This window comes from Patella vulgata, chromosome 5 (assembly GCF_932274485.2).
Source record: "Patella vulgata chromosome 5, xgPatVulg1.2, whole genome shotgun sequence".
NCBI classification, from domain to species: domain Eukaryota; kingdom Metazoa; phylum Mollusca; class Gastropoda; family Patellidae; genus Patella; species Patella vulgata.
Genome location: NC_065883.2, coordinates 66,699,231 through 66,714,877, shown reverse-complemented (window position 1 = coordinate 66,714,877; position 15,647 = coordinate 66,699,231). Strand labels below are relative to the sequence as shown.

At 33.3% G+C, this 15,647-nt stretch overlaps 1 protein-coding gene across 1 annotated transcript; it reads left to right on the top strand.

Annotated features, from left to right (window-relative positions):
• The first annotated feature begins 774 nt into the window (after nucleotides 1-774).
• LOC126820431 (uncharacterized) lies at nucleotides 775-13,479 on the top strand. The gene is made up of 5 exons (XM_050548408.2): nucleotides 775-1,326; nucleotides 10,722-11,274; nucleotides 11,939-12,194; nucleotides 12,714-12,839; nucleotides 13,287-13,479. The coding sequence occupies exons 1-5, from the start codon at nucleotides 857-859 to the stop codon at nucleotides 13,436-13,438; spliced, it is 1,557 nt and encodes a 518-aa protein (XP_050404365.2). The 5' UTR covers nucleotides 775-856; the 3' UTR covers nucleotides 13,439-13,479.
• The last annotated feature ends 2,168 nt before the right edge of the window (nucleotides 13,480-15,647 follow it).

Sequence of the window (15,647 nt, the reverse complement as noted above, 5' to 3'; positions counted from 1 at the left end):
TGGTTCCACTACTGATGTCTTCCGTCTTGCTCCAGCCACAGTAGTGGATCGTCCTAAGGCCTTCCTTTGAAGAAGTTTTGTAGTCATTTGAATACAAAAAAGTTACTGGCCTATAACTCCCTTAATTTCCAATTACACTGAACCCAAACTGTACTGTACATAAATTAACATATAATAAACCAATTCCCATTGAAATAAAGGTGAAAATTTACCGCATAATTATATATTTTGATTAAACCCAAATGCTATGCGAAATTTCTGTTCATTTTAAAATGGCCGCCAAATCAGAATCAGGTGATTTCATGTCACTTGAAATTACAGAAAAACTGTTCGGTAAAATAAGATTAAGATTTCAGTGTTCCACTCTTCACTATTTGTAACATAATTACTTATTTCCATCCAAACTGTGATGATATGTGATGAAAATTTTGCTATTGAACCTAATTTTACTTGTGCAGAGGCTCATGTAGTGTATCAGTTGTATGTAGCCGTAAAAAAGAATTATCACGGCTACAAATATTGCAGCTAAGTTATTTGATAACATAACTCATTTATAATATGGGTCAGTCTAACAGTTCTTTTTTTTATAATTATGATGTGTCCCTTTAAGCAGATAACATAACTAGTGTATTTAACTGGTCCCATGTAACTTGGGTTGTTTTTTTTTTTTTGCGATTTATGTTGCAGTGTCCCTTTAAGCAGAACGTTAATAAATCACACTCCCGGAACTAAATAAGGTTGTCACGTGATCTGGTTGTTAGTAAACATGGCGGCCGTCGAAAGTTGAGTCAGACGACACGCTGGAATATTTTATAAATTTTGACGTTTCAAGAACTGTGTTAGAGAAAAAATCAAAATGAAGTTGCGATGGATTTACATACTTTTTCTTGTGTGTTCCATATTTGCCTGTATAAATGGACTGAGGCTACAAGGAACTCTTAAAGCAAACACCTATTTCCGATTCTTATCAAAATTTGGATTTCAGAAAACGGATCCGAATAACGGGGAGAATACACAAGGATATATCTATGGAAATGTCACGACGCAATCAAATATTACTAACAATTTATTGCTTGTTGTTGTTGATAGTGAATATTTTGTAGATTTTTTTGGAAATAGGACAAGATCTCCAAATTCGTGCAATCGAATGATGAAGAAAATCAGCAGAATTGCTTTTGATGCAATATGTTTTCCGAAAGGTCCGGAAGATTTTTTACGGCGTGTTCCATGTCCAAGAGATAAATTATGTGTAGATGAAGATACACCATTAAATGTGATTCCAGGATATCAATTTACATATAGAGTTAGGGATACTCAACGACCACGGTAAGTAAAGTCTACTAATGTCTGACTGACTCTTTGTCTTGGAAATTTTTTAGGGTTGCTGACACTTTCCCTTATCTGTCATTTTTATGTGGTTGCTGTCAGCTGGTCTGAAATGTGTAATTCTTTCCATTTCCTTTTTGAGAAATGACTGCCAGTACACATGAAGATACAGCATTGAGTTCCAGACCATAGCCAATTTTACTTGTCATTTGAGATAAAAAAAAAAAAAAAGATACCCTACTCTTGTATACCAGTAAGGGTAATGATGATATTTTTTTAGTTTATATTAGATATTAGATTTTTTTTAATATTCTTTTATATGATATAGTGAAATTTCAGACATTATTTTAAGAATCAATATTTGTATACAGATAATAGATAATAGTACTGATTTATTTTACTGGCCCTGTCTAACAGTTCTTTTTTACCGATTGATGTGGAGGTGTCCCTTTAATCAGAAAACATGTCCCTTTTTACGCCAATTTAAATTGCAATGATGAAAGATGACCAATCAATCCATGAATTACACAATAATTATATAATGAGCAATAGATATGTACACCTAATTAAGGACATTACTTAAGACCAAGATGCATGTATGCTTGTGCTTAAGATCTCAAGTCATTGGTATTATATAACTCCTTTTTGTGTAGGGAAAGGGTTGGTTTTTCAAGTGGTTTAATGCCTTATATAACTTTGCTGAGTTATTAGTTTTTTATTTCTACTAGCAATCCTGACCATATACAAACAACTGATCAAGAACTCTCCTATTAGTCCTAAGTTCTGAGTTTGCAGGTTTTTTTTCTTATTAAGGGTGGGGGGGCATGTAAATATGTATGACTGTGTCGAGGAAATTGAATGAATAATAATTTAATATTCACTCATTGTTTTGAAGACCAATATGATAGTTTTTGTTCAGTTAATGCTGTTGTGATTCATGTGATGAAGGCTACTGTACCCTCCCTTATCTTGAGACACAGAGAGTCGAGAGATGAGGTACCATACCTTATCTGAATTATAACAGTTGTCAGTCAGAAACTACATGTGTGCGTACATAGCATAAACATGTAGGCATTTTATTGAAAAATGAGTTTACAATGTAGGTTCTATTCTAAACTCTTCAATCAAATGATTAAAGTCGTTGATAAACCTACATGTGTCTATTTCTGTCCCTGAACTCATTATGTAGTCTGATCTATGATAGTATGATTGGTTGCAGACAACTCATTTGTAACATGAGAAGCATTTTATTACAATTATTACAAGTCCACATGTTACGTTAACATTAATCAATTTAAGCATACTATTCTGCACTTTAATGAATAATTCAAAAATTTCATTCATTATATTTTTAATCCGAATAATAATCTTGAAAACTAATATTTATTTTGAGCCTGTTTGGTGCTGAATAGTAGGAGGTAAAACACCATTTTATTTATGCGCTTTATATCATAAGATCTGTCATTGAGTGAAGTGAGATGATTTCGATCCCACTCTTATGCATGTATTGCACAGAACTGTGGGTAATCCATTAGTAACATCAATGCTGATTGGTTAATCATATGTCTGACGTCATAAGGTTAAAAGTCAGTCTTTTGACCCCTGACGTGACCTATCGCTATACATGTAACTTGTCAGATCTTCATGTACTGTAGGCCATCGAAAGATAAAAAAAAACGAAACAAAATATAGATCTGTATTTTAATCAGATTGTTCACGACCATAATTGCATAACGTATTGGGAATAATAATACCTGAAACTCTGAATAAACAAAACCTTTGTCTTGTATTCATACGTCGATTAATATCGACACTTACAGTCAAAATTCAGTAACTTGCATAATGCATATTCCTACTTTTGCTTTCATCCAACTAAACGGAAGTTATAATTTAGTACAAAAAAAAAAAAACTATCAGTAAATACAAATATGTTTAGACAAATAATTAGACATTTATTAATATGACAAGACCATAATCAACTCTCGATGTCATCGCTGGCCTGCGATGTTTATTGGATTAGGTTCCGATTTACTCTTCGACTTCCATTCATGATTTAATCATGAAATGGATAATGGAGACTATGTTTTTTAACGTACGGTACCGACTTTAGTAATGATAATTGGGGCTAGGCCCAAAATTCTGTCGCTAAAATCTTGGTTAAGAGTGGATCAATTTTCAGCAAATTGCCTTTACATTATCTAGTTTTTAACTATTATAGAGAGAACTGCTGGCTCTTTATTTGATCTCCGATAATGTATCTTTAATTAATGTGTTCATATATATGTACATTAGACTCAGCCCACCCTCATAGGCCTAATTATCTATAACATCTCTCAAATTTCTGTCACTTCATAGCTCATCTGTGTAAAATGATATTATCTCTGATAATAATAAACTTTAATGGTCTTTTATTATTAGAATGCTTAAATTAATTAATGTGTTCATTATACATTAGACTTTTTATGTATGTAAAGTCTCAGCCCATTAGGCCTAATTATTTATGTAAGATCCGCCCAAGTAGGTCTAATTATTTACACATCTTCATTAGCCCAGTCGGAACAAAACAGTAGGAAGTTAATTAAACCCCATTTTATTTCATGTCTCTATAATTATCTAATGTGTATATTTAACAAAAGTATTGGTTTACTGAACTTTATTATCATTTTATGGCACATAAATTATGATGTTATTAAAACGGACTAAAACTATAATCAATGATTCTATTGTATTTTTTATTATTTGTAGCTGTTGCAGGTATTGTGTTAAATATTAGCAGGTAGATTGATCACCTACTCAGGTAGAAATAGCACCTGTCACATAATATATATTCATTGCTGCATTAACATTATTTTAAGTGACATTATTAGAGGTCAACATTGTTAAAGATGCATCACTAAATATCAAATTTCTCAGGACTTAATCCACATTAATCCCAAGTGTAAACATAGCTTAAAATCCTAACATATATATTCAGAATGACTTCTGTTCAGATGGATGCCATATGTCAATACTAATTTTAATACTATGCTTCAGACCATAAAATATTCAGAATGACCGCTGTTCAGACTGCTGACATCTACCGGTACTATGCTTTAAGATCCTAAATATTCAGAATGACTGCTATTCAGGTGTCTGACATCTACCGGTTCTATATATTTATAGTGCTCAAGATCCTAAAATATTCAGATTGACTGCTGTTCAGATAGCTGACATCTTTTGGTACTATGCTAAAGGGCCAGCGGAACCAAATTCTCAGAAAGTTGTCAGGTGACACCCTCAGAAAATTATGAAAACAATATAAAAATATATGTTATAGTACATGTATACAAACTTATGTTAAACTGCAAAGTTATATGACTCTTAACATTAAAATTGACTGATAGTGATATAATAATATGACCTTTTGAATCGAGGTACCCTTTCGCAAGTTTTGAAACTACTATTCTTAGTATTCTATGACTTGGTGTTCAGATTTTTTTCTTCTAGTCAGTTTATATATTGAAATTATGGAGTTTGTAACAGAATGTGATATAGATTAAGAAGTATCCATCAAATTTTACCCTTGGATGATAAAAGTCATTGGATGCTGAAGTAAAAATATTGTTATTAACTAATGGAAACCACCTATTATTAACTATGTTCAATCTCTGTATGGAGGTAAACAAATGAAATGAAATGGGGTTTAACGTCCTACTGTATTGCTCCGAACTGGGCTAATGAAGACAGACATACGCCATACAGACATAAGCCATACAGTGTGCTATGAGGGAAATTTTGCCCGGACAACGGCACTACTACCTACTCTTATATCGAATTTCAACTGTCAAGGGATCCTTTACACGCACGCCAATGCGTACACAGGACTTGGTTTTTCGTTTCTTCCGAATGACTAGACAGCTGTTCTGGTCAGACGCTCCGTTCTGCAACACTGACAAGGGGGAACCACGGCGAAAAATCTAGGTGAACTTTCTCGGCCAATGCAGGGATCGAACACCTGACCTTCAGGCTAGCGAGCCAGCGTCTTACCCACTTAGCCACTGTGACCTCCGGAGGTAAACAAAGCTATGCTGTACATGTATTATGGTCTTCTACAAACGTATTGAATTTACAGGGGTGTTAAGTGGCCGATTGGTTAACGCGTGCATCATTAGGTCTGTCATTGAGTCAAGCGGCATGTTTTCAGACCTCCAGTGGTTCCAGCAGGATGGTGCCACCCCCCACACCTCAAACGAATCATTGGCATGTCTACAGCAGCGTTTCCCTGACCGACTGATCAGCCGCAGGTGTGACCCGGAGTGGTCGCCGCATTCACCGGACTTGAACGCCCTAGATTTTTATCTGTGGGGATACCTTTAGGACAGGGTGTATGGCAACAAGCCCCAGACTATCCCTGATCTGAAGGCAGCAATCACAGCAGCAATAAAAGCGATCCCAACGGAAGAATGTGGGAGGATCATCGAGAACTTTGCCCGCCGGATCCAAATGTGCTTGCAGCACCGGGGAGCTCATTTAGAGCACATTTTTTGAGCGCCAGTTAAACAAAGAGTTTTTGTGGTACAGACTTGAAACTTTGGAGATGTCTGCTACATAGACTTAACCTAATGTAGCTGAATTTTTGTGTTAATCTAAATCAAATTTTGGAAGTTATTTGATTTTTATTGATGAACGTTTTTTTTTGTGTGTACATCTGCAGTACATATATAAATGATATTACAGAGAGATACTACATCTACAGTACATATAAACAATGTGCATTATGTTCTTGCAACTATCGAAGCAGAAAGTTTTATAGAGAGGAAAATAATGGGCATTGTTCAAGAATATTGCAACTATCGAAGCAGAAATTCAAGATAGGCTTAAACATACATTCCCATGAAAGTATTTATGGGATAATTATTTCGATTGTATGGCAAATTTGGTATGGAAAGTAAAGAAAAAATACTGGATTACCACTTAGGACAAAAATTTAAGGGCATTATTAATAGCAGCCTGTCTCTTGCTGTTTCCTTGAATGACATAGGGAGGTCTTGGTTTTGTGGATTGAAATTTGAATGGCTCGAGTTGTGAGATACTGTGATTAAATGGCAGTAAATGGACAGCCAGTAACGACAAATGGTACAAGCTAAAGTTGGACCCTTCCTTTAATCAACTTGGGGTAGTTTTTAGAGGGATTTGAAGCCTAACTTTGATAGATAAATTAGTTTGAATATGGGGGGGGGGGGGGTGGATGGCCGAATGGTTAGCACATGTGCGCTTTATCATAAGGCCTGTCATTGAGTCTACTGGCGTGGTTTCGAATCTCTGCTTGTACGTGACAAGGAGTAAGGTTGCCTGTCCAACCTCAGAGGTTTTCTCTGGGTCCTCAGGTTTCCTCCCACTGCTAAAGACCCCTACGCGGAAGTGAATTATTGAAATAAAATTAAACCATATGTTAGTCCCAAAATGACCTAGTCTGTGTCGAGTGGACATTAAACCCCATCTCTCTCTCTCTCTCTCTCTCTCTCTCTCTCTCTCTCCTTTGAATATGTTTTTAGTCCAAATCACACAGTTTGTAAGTTGGAAGGCATGTTTAATTTACAGATGTTAGATTTTAAATATCAAAACACTCCCTTCTCACAAAATAAATATTAAAGATTTATTAAATTTCTTTTTACCTGCAGTAAATCAAACAGATTATATATGAACATGTAGGTGTTAACTTATAATACAATTAAAACACATTCCTGTAGGATTTCGTATATAAACACAACATCACAAGAAGTGGTATGTTTGGGCCTTCATTCATTGTTTGTTAAGCACAACCAAAGTGTTAAGATGGAATTATGAGTTTATATACAGTATTTATATTTTTGTAAGGTACTTTTATATATAGCTAAATGTATGTTCCATCTTACTATTCATAATATAGGGCCTACATGTAAAAATGATTGTATGCCATCCACCATTCGTTTGTTTGGGCCTTCATTCATTAGTTTAAAGTTACAATTTCATATTTTTAAGTTATATTTTTAAAATGTATTAAAATAAAGCCCTAAAATAGATGGTATCTATAAACAGTCCTACCTAGTTAAAGAATGATCCTATTAATCCTATAATTCACTATTGCCAATTCAAAAATTGGCCAAAATATCATTTTCAACTTCAAATTCAAACGTTTGAAGATAGCTATTCCATGGTGGGGAATAGGAAAACAAGGGAGGTAATTGGGTTATTATTTCCAGTGTGAAGATTTTAAGTGTGAGAAAGATAATCTATGATCGTATATTAGTGAGTTGACAACCTATTGAGCAAAAGACATAGAAATAATTGTGTTTTGACTTTCTTAGAAAATATGAAATTGTAACTTTAAAGGAGCTAAATTGCTAATATTTGGGACCTAGAAATTGACCCAAATGAGTCGCAACATATATAATAATGTAATCTGATTGTATATACACTGATTTACATTCAATTGTTTCCGTTTTGACTCTTAATTAATTACAAATCAGTTACGTCCAGCGAAATACAGCATGAGTCCCAACCGAATGGCAATTTCTAGCATCTGGTTATTCCAGTCTATTGCGCATGCTCTCCAGATAAGATATGGCGGGACCGTTTGACGAGTTGTGGAATATGTCTTGCCTCATTCTTTCTGGTCACTTGTTACAAATGACGCTGAAACGCACTATGGTACACCAGCGGCAGATCCAGGAATTTTTGCAGGAGGGGGTTTGCAAGCCCATTGCAAGGTTCCTGAGAAAATGTATTCCCCCTCCCCCACCCCCCTCGGCTTGAAATTTTTTGAGAAATACATGGTCTCTATCGTTATTTTAGCATATATACATACACATTGAGCTTTTTAAACTGAGAAATCCAACATCCTGTTTGACGTCAATTTTTATTATGAATTTCATACGATGACATTGTGATAAAGGATAAAGCACAATTATGACACTTTTCACATAAAAAAGGTTGTTTTACAAAAAATTTTATGTAGCTAAGCAGGGGGCGGGGTTTGACCCCCCCCCCCCAGACACGATTTGTGTACCAATGGTAAAATGTTTATTTTGTCTTAAATATTGGATATAAGTATTTTGTTAGTCACTTTAATATATAGCTAAACTTATGTTCCATCTTACTATTCATAATATACACGTAAATGGCTATCCGTTCTTTTGTTTGTTCTTTTTGATGCTGGGGAAATGTTAGAATGGAGAACACAAATGTATTTATATATTTTAATAATAAAACATTGATTTGTAGGGAAACATTCCCTGTATCACATTGATATAAATTAAGTTAAATAGTGTTTATTAGAAGACATTAACACCAACTGGGTTATGTTGTGTCAATAAAATGATAATTAAAGAACTCTTACTGTATCAGACTGACAATAAAACATTGAATTAAAGAACTCTCCCTGACAATAAAACATTGATTTAAAGGTGAAGATCTCTTAGTATCAGACTTGCAATATAACATTGAATGAAACTAAAGGAGAGGATATCTTAGTATTCGACAGGCAATAAAACATGTATATCTCTATATATAGATGTACATACCTGTATATAAAAGATAAATTGTGTTTCTTTGTTTTGATCTTTGCTATAGGAAACCAAACTGTTACTTTAAACATATTTTATTGATCATAAATCATCAAAGGGATGAGAGACAAGTGAATTTACTTACAAAGCTCTTCTCCCTAAAACCAAACTGTTGAAAAAATAAATTTGATAAAACTTGATAATAACCAGTTTTTATAATAAATCTAATGGTGTTATGTATTTTGTGTGTCGCGCAGTATTACATGATGAAATTGACAATTAAAGAGGCATTATGCGATATTTTGAGAAAGAGATGGCCGTTATGGCTATTATAGTTTAAAAAAAATGAATATACACTGTATTGAAAATTTCGGTCAAATTTCTTTATTCTGAGACATGTTATGATGGCTACTTTCATCGGGATTCAGACAGCAGATGTAGTTATAGAACCCTGTCATTAGCTTGGTTGGTGCATAAAAGTATGATGTTAAATCTCATTTCATTTTTTGACAGGTTGATGAGCTGTAATTGCTTATTAGATATTAAGAATACAGTAATTTAGAAAAAGCATTAAAATCATAATTATAATATAACTGGTGCAATTTCTTAATAAAATATTAAAAGAAGACATTAATTTTAAAAACCCCATGAAAATCGTAAATATAATTATAATATGACCGGTGTATTTTTGAAACATCTGTTGCTAAAATTATTTACATAAACCTCTGATAAAAGGTTACTTTAAGTTAAATATGTTGATTATCACAGTGAGGTGACGTCAATATATTTAACAGATGGTGACTGATGTATAATATTGTATAATATTGTTTAAATTGCTGATCAATGTAAATTGTCTATTGGATATTGCATTTTTATTCCATGCTGAATGAAGTTAAGGCGGGAATATTGAAATTTCTGTTTGGGCGTGAAATTGAGTCAAGTGATGTGGTTTCGAATCCTCTAAAGTCATTACTAAAGTCTGTACGATAAAAAACATAGTCTCGATCATCCATTTCATGATTAAATTATGAATGGAAGGCGTGCAGCAAATGGGATCATAATCCAGTAAATATCGCAGGCTAGCGATGCCATCAAGAGTTGATTATGGTCTGGATAAGTTAATTAATATCTAATTAATAATTTTGATAACATTTCAAGCCTAAAGAAAGACCTGCAATTGGCAGATTTAGCTCTTGCATAATGTATGTTTAAATGAAAGCAGAATAAATATTTCTCAAAATATAGTTTTCGACTAAATTTGTTGATTTAGGACTTAAAATTAGGAGCTAATTGTAGACAGACGGCGTAATGAGTAAAATAATATTCTGAGTAATATTTATGATAACATTAATTAAAGAAATTACACAATTGTCCACCTACTCGATAGTTTCCATATTTGATTTAAGTTGACATTTTCGGATCATGGGTACAAATAATGTCATGGCTACAGGTGTGAATTTACTGTCTTGTGGGCCCAAAACTCTTCAGTGGGCCCCCAAATTTATATATATTTTACATTATTTTATTTTATTATTTTTTCTTCATTTTACTATAGGGCTATAGCCCACCAGTTGGAGACCATTGTGGGCCTATACTCATTGTGCAGGGGCCTCATACCTAGGCCCTATACTCATTCTGCAGGGGCCCCATACTAAAGGCCATATACTCGTTTTACAGAGGCTCATAAGGTTTTGAATATATTATATAATAAAATACTCGGTATGAACTTGGAAGAAGGTTACATTTGCCAAGTAAATAAATGCCTAAATAATATCTTATACATGTATAACACTAGAAGCCAGAAATATACTTGACAATACATGTCATGTAGGCAAGTTTAGCTATTGCATATTGGTTATTTTCTTATTTCAGGTTCTGGTTTTTGAGTTTAGTGTCATGTCATCTGGATACTGACGGCATCAAACCTTCGTGTCAGTGGCACGACACATCAACAGACGATGTCATTATACATTACGATATCTGGTTAGTGAACGGAAACCCAGAATTAAAACACTACAATCCATTTGAACATCAATTTTCATTTGAACTCCATGATGTGTTTGAGATTCACGTTACAGCGCTTGTGATATGTTGCATTATTTTACCGATGTGGTTGTATGCTTTCTTCAAACAAAAACATCGCATTACGAAAATATTAACAGTTTGTTTTGTGCTGCAGATGGGTAGTATTGGATGTAACCTGTTGTATATAATTTTAATCGCAGCCACAGGTTCGGGATTTACGTGGTTAGCTGTGATTGGTAATTTAATAGACCTGACGTCGGAGTGTTTTTTCGTGTTATTTTTAATATTTTTAGCGAAAGGATGGGGCATAACGACGGATGAGTTGCGGGGTAAAATAGTGTTATATGTACTGTGGGGAATTTATACTGTGTTAAATATCGTCCTCTTTATATGGAATCTGGTAAGTCAAGTACAACTTTATTTTATGATTTGTTTTTCAAGGGCAGTGGGGATAAGCTGGAGAGGAGAGGAGACATTAGGTGGGATGTGGGCAGAGGGGATGTAGGAGAGGGGATATTGGAAGGGCATAATGAAGAGGAGATAAGAGGATCAGCTTCCATGCTGAAAATCTTCACTCACATTGAAATGTGGTTGTATAGTGTCAGTGACACTGTTTCACCACCCCAGTCTGTCCATCTTCTACAGTTGCTTGTGGCAGCTCTTAGAGGCTAAAATTATTTTTCGATTTATACTCAGTGTCCAGAGATTTTAGAATTCGAGATCCAAGTAATAGCTCATTTAACAGCAATTTTGATAATCCGGTAAATATGCAGGCTTTCTGGTTATGAAAATGGGCAATGTGCTATGATGAAAATTTTGCTAGTAGGCTACATAGGGGCTATAGCCATCTCTTAATTGAAATCCATCTGTCAGGAGATCATAAACGTGCTTCCCCTACTACATATACAGCTGAAACCTCACTATTAGTATTACATGCCATGCCCTCTATTCAGAATCCCTGACAAGGATTGAAGGAAAGCTTCCTTGACCAGCACAGGGATCAAACCAGGACCTCCTGGTTAAGTGGATTGTATAATCAACCAACTGAATAATATATATTTCAGATGGAGTTGGATCCTGTTATTAACACCGACAAATGGCAGACGTATCCCGGCTATTTGACCTTGGCCTTTCGTATGGTTATTATGATCTGGTTTCTCTACGAGTTACGTAAAACTTCACAACAAGGTTACCATAACGATCGATTACAGTTCTTCCAACATTTTGGTGCTTTTTTCATGGTGTGGTTTGTTTACCTTCCTGTTCTAGTTATAATCAGTTCACAAGTTTCAGCCTTATGGAGATATAAAACTATACTCAGTAAGTAAACTTCTCTTTGAGAGATTTATATTATGAAAAGAATATCATCCGATTGGCACTTTTTGAAATATTGCCAGCTGATTAATTTTGACGTATTTTGTTTTCCTCAGATAAGAAAGATATTTATTTTTAAATATGTTAATGTGTTTTTACCGATAAACGCTGTGAACATATTGTGTTTTAAGGGGGGATAGCCGGATGGTTAGCGTGTGCGCGTTGTATCATAAGGTCTGTCATTGAGTCAACTGGCATGGTTTTGCTTCCCCGGTTGTACGTGGCAAGGAGTGGGGTTGCCTGTTCAACCTCAGGGGGTTTTCTCTGGGTCCTCCAGTTTCCTCCCACTGCTAAAGACCCCTACGCACAAGTGAATTATTGAAATAAAATTGAACCATATGTTGGTCCCGAAATGACCTAGTTTGTGTCGAGTGGACATTAAAACACGATTCTATCTCTCTTTCTCTTTCGCATATTGTAGGTACATATCGTACTAGGATATAATATGTCTATTATATATTATAGGTATATCATATGCTGCTAAGATATTAGGATATATTGTATTAATTAATTTACTGTGGCCGACTAAATCAGTATTATATCTTATCAATGGTGAAATTCCTCTACAAACTTGGGATCTAGAAATTACAGGTCAGTATTTTCTTTATTTTGAAACATTCACAAAGAAATATTTTACACACTGATGATCATCTATTTTTATTACGTACGAATTTGAATATTTTGTTGCGGTGATTAATAATTGTGGTCTGACAAGAAAGAATTTGAAATGGCAACACTGCATTGATCCAAATATATTTTATTGAATAAAAATCAGTGAATCTGGTTAATTCTCAATGAATGACTCTTACAAATCTGTATTCTGATAGTAAGTGCAGCAGGACTGCACTACACGCAAACAAACCCATAATACAAACCTGCGGACAAGACATACAAACTACACAAAAATTGTAAGCAATATACAACAAATGTGCATATCAATATACCAAATTATGCCCCTTTATAAAACATTATATAACTGAAGATTTCAATAATTTGTGATTCCATGATTAAAAATATTGTTTTGATATTATATTGTAGGTCTTCTTGATGACATGCATGAAACGGTTTTAGGTCAAGATGAAGAGGAAGAAGAGATTTTCACAGCGAAACCTTTGAACGGTCACATCGCTAATGGTCATATCAAACAACAGAATGGGGCAGCTTTAATACAACAAGAATCTTCATTTTAAACACAGGTGTTATATTGTAAAGACATGGTTTATATTGTAAAGACATGGTTTATATTGTAAAGACATGGTTTATATTGTAAAGACATGGTTTATATTATAACACATATGGTTTATATTATAAACATATGGTTTATATTATAAACATGTGGTTTATATTATAACACATGATTTATATTATAAACACATTGTGTATATTATAAACACATTATATCACATCGTTTATATTATAAATATGTGGTTTATATTATAAATATGTGGTTTATATTATAAACACATGATTTATAAACATGATTTATATTTTAAACATGTGATTTATATTATAAACACATCATTTATATTATAAACACATTGTTTATATTATAAACACAGTTATATTATAAATATGTTGTTTATATTATAAACACATCATTTATATTATAAACACATCATTTCTATTATAAAACCGGGTGGGTGGGGTATATAAATTATGAACACTTAGGGTTATATTATGAACACGAGGGGTTATGTTTGAATTGCAGTTGATCAAATTAAACATTTTATATATGTTTTTGTGGGACCGTCACATACATTGTCCTGTATATATATCATAGTGGGACTTTTATATATCATGCATTTGGACTTCAACTTCATTATAACACTCACATTTTTGTCAATGGACAACATCCATGTTATATTATTGGACACAATTCTTGTCATATTTTAAACTATTATTTGTCATAAATATCGAATGGTTATAATTTTAATATTTCCATATCTACTAGTATGATTCCTTGTAACTTCAGTTAAATACATACCATTTTAAATGTTATTTTGAATACTTATTTAACTTACCATTAGTAATGAATTGTTTAAATGATAATTACAAATGAGTTTTATTTTCAAGAAAGAATTATTAATCAATTTTATTTTATATAATGTACATGTAGCTTGGTTCAAGTTTATCACAATATTAAATTAATATTATAGCAATAAATTATTGTGAGCAAGAAATTAATGCATTTTATAAATGTGACCTATACACATCAATTGCTTGCATTAGATCAAATTATACTGAGATTATTTTTATTAATTTTTAATTAATCTGTATTTATTTTATTCCATTTGATGACAATATCCATTATTCTGACATTGTGACAGTTCATTAGTCCAGTCGGTGCAGAAAAGTATGACGTTAAACCCATTTCATTCCATTTTATTATTTAGACATTTATTTATTTAGACATTTATTTACATAATTACCCATCATTAACTCTCTAGACTATCAGATGGCTATGATATTGGATGGTTAAGATATTAAATGGATTAGACATTTCTACTTCAACATCCTACATGTACACCTATCTAATCTTGAAGCAAGTTTTACTGACTGAATCCACCAATATTAGCCTACAGATTTCTTAGTGGGAAAATCTTTTAAAGACAATTTGTTCAGATTACGCACAGGACGCAATTCTACAGAATACAATTAATATTTATTACTGAGTGATGTTCCAACTAGGATGCTCTACTTATTGTTTGATCGAGACCAGAAAATCCTTGTTGAAACATGACTCCTTAATAAACAATAATTGTGTTCTGTAGAATTGTGTCCTTTGTCATTCTAGCTCAATTACTAAATGCAATGGAATTAATCAATTCAGATTAATTGACTGTCTGTAAGCTGTTTTTCATCACTGGCTGCAAAAGACCTCTTGGCAGTTTGAATTCAATGAGTAGGTGAAGACGCCACTGTCCAGTCACAATTTCTCTCATTGCACACTTCATTATCTCAGTTGGTGTGGGAAAAGTAGGATGTTGAAGTAGGATGTTAATTTTACAGATCGTTTTCAAATGATTTCTTTATGGCATAATATCTCACATAATAATTGGTCAAGATACCAAAATCATTTCACCACGACTCATGTAACATGTATGACATGAGCAGTGAATAAAAGTTGCTACTCAGGTAAAGTTACAGATTCTGAAATAGCTCCAAATGTGTTCATTATTTGTCATAATGGATGTGTTTAAGACATTTAGTATTTGTCATGATGGATGTGTTAAGACATTTAGTATTTGTCATAATGAATGTGTTTTTGTATTTGTCATAATGAATGTGTTTAAGACATTTAGTATTTGTCATAATGGATGTGTTGAAAACATTTAGTATTTGTCAATGTGGATGTGTATAAAGCCTAACATATAGTCTATAAGATAGTAGGCCTACCCA

Bases quoted from the DNA above. Each gene is read 5' to 3' on its own strand.
- LOC126820431 (XM_050548408.2), top strand. From the start codon at position 857: ATGAAGTTGCGATGGATTTACATACTTTTTCTTGTGTGTTCCATATTT. The intron at 12,195-12,713 runs GTAAGTAAACTT...TATATATTATAG, and splicing joins GAGATATAAAACTATACTCA to GTATATCATATGCTGCTAAG. The intron at 12,840-13,286 runs GTCAGTATTTTC...ATTATATTGTAG, and splicing joins TTGGGATCTAGAAATTACAG to GTCTTCTTGATGACATGCAT.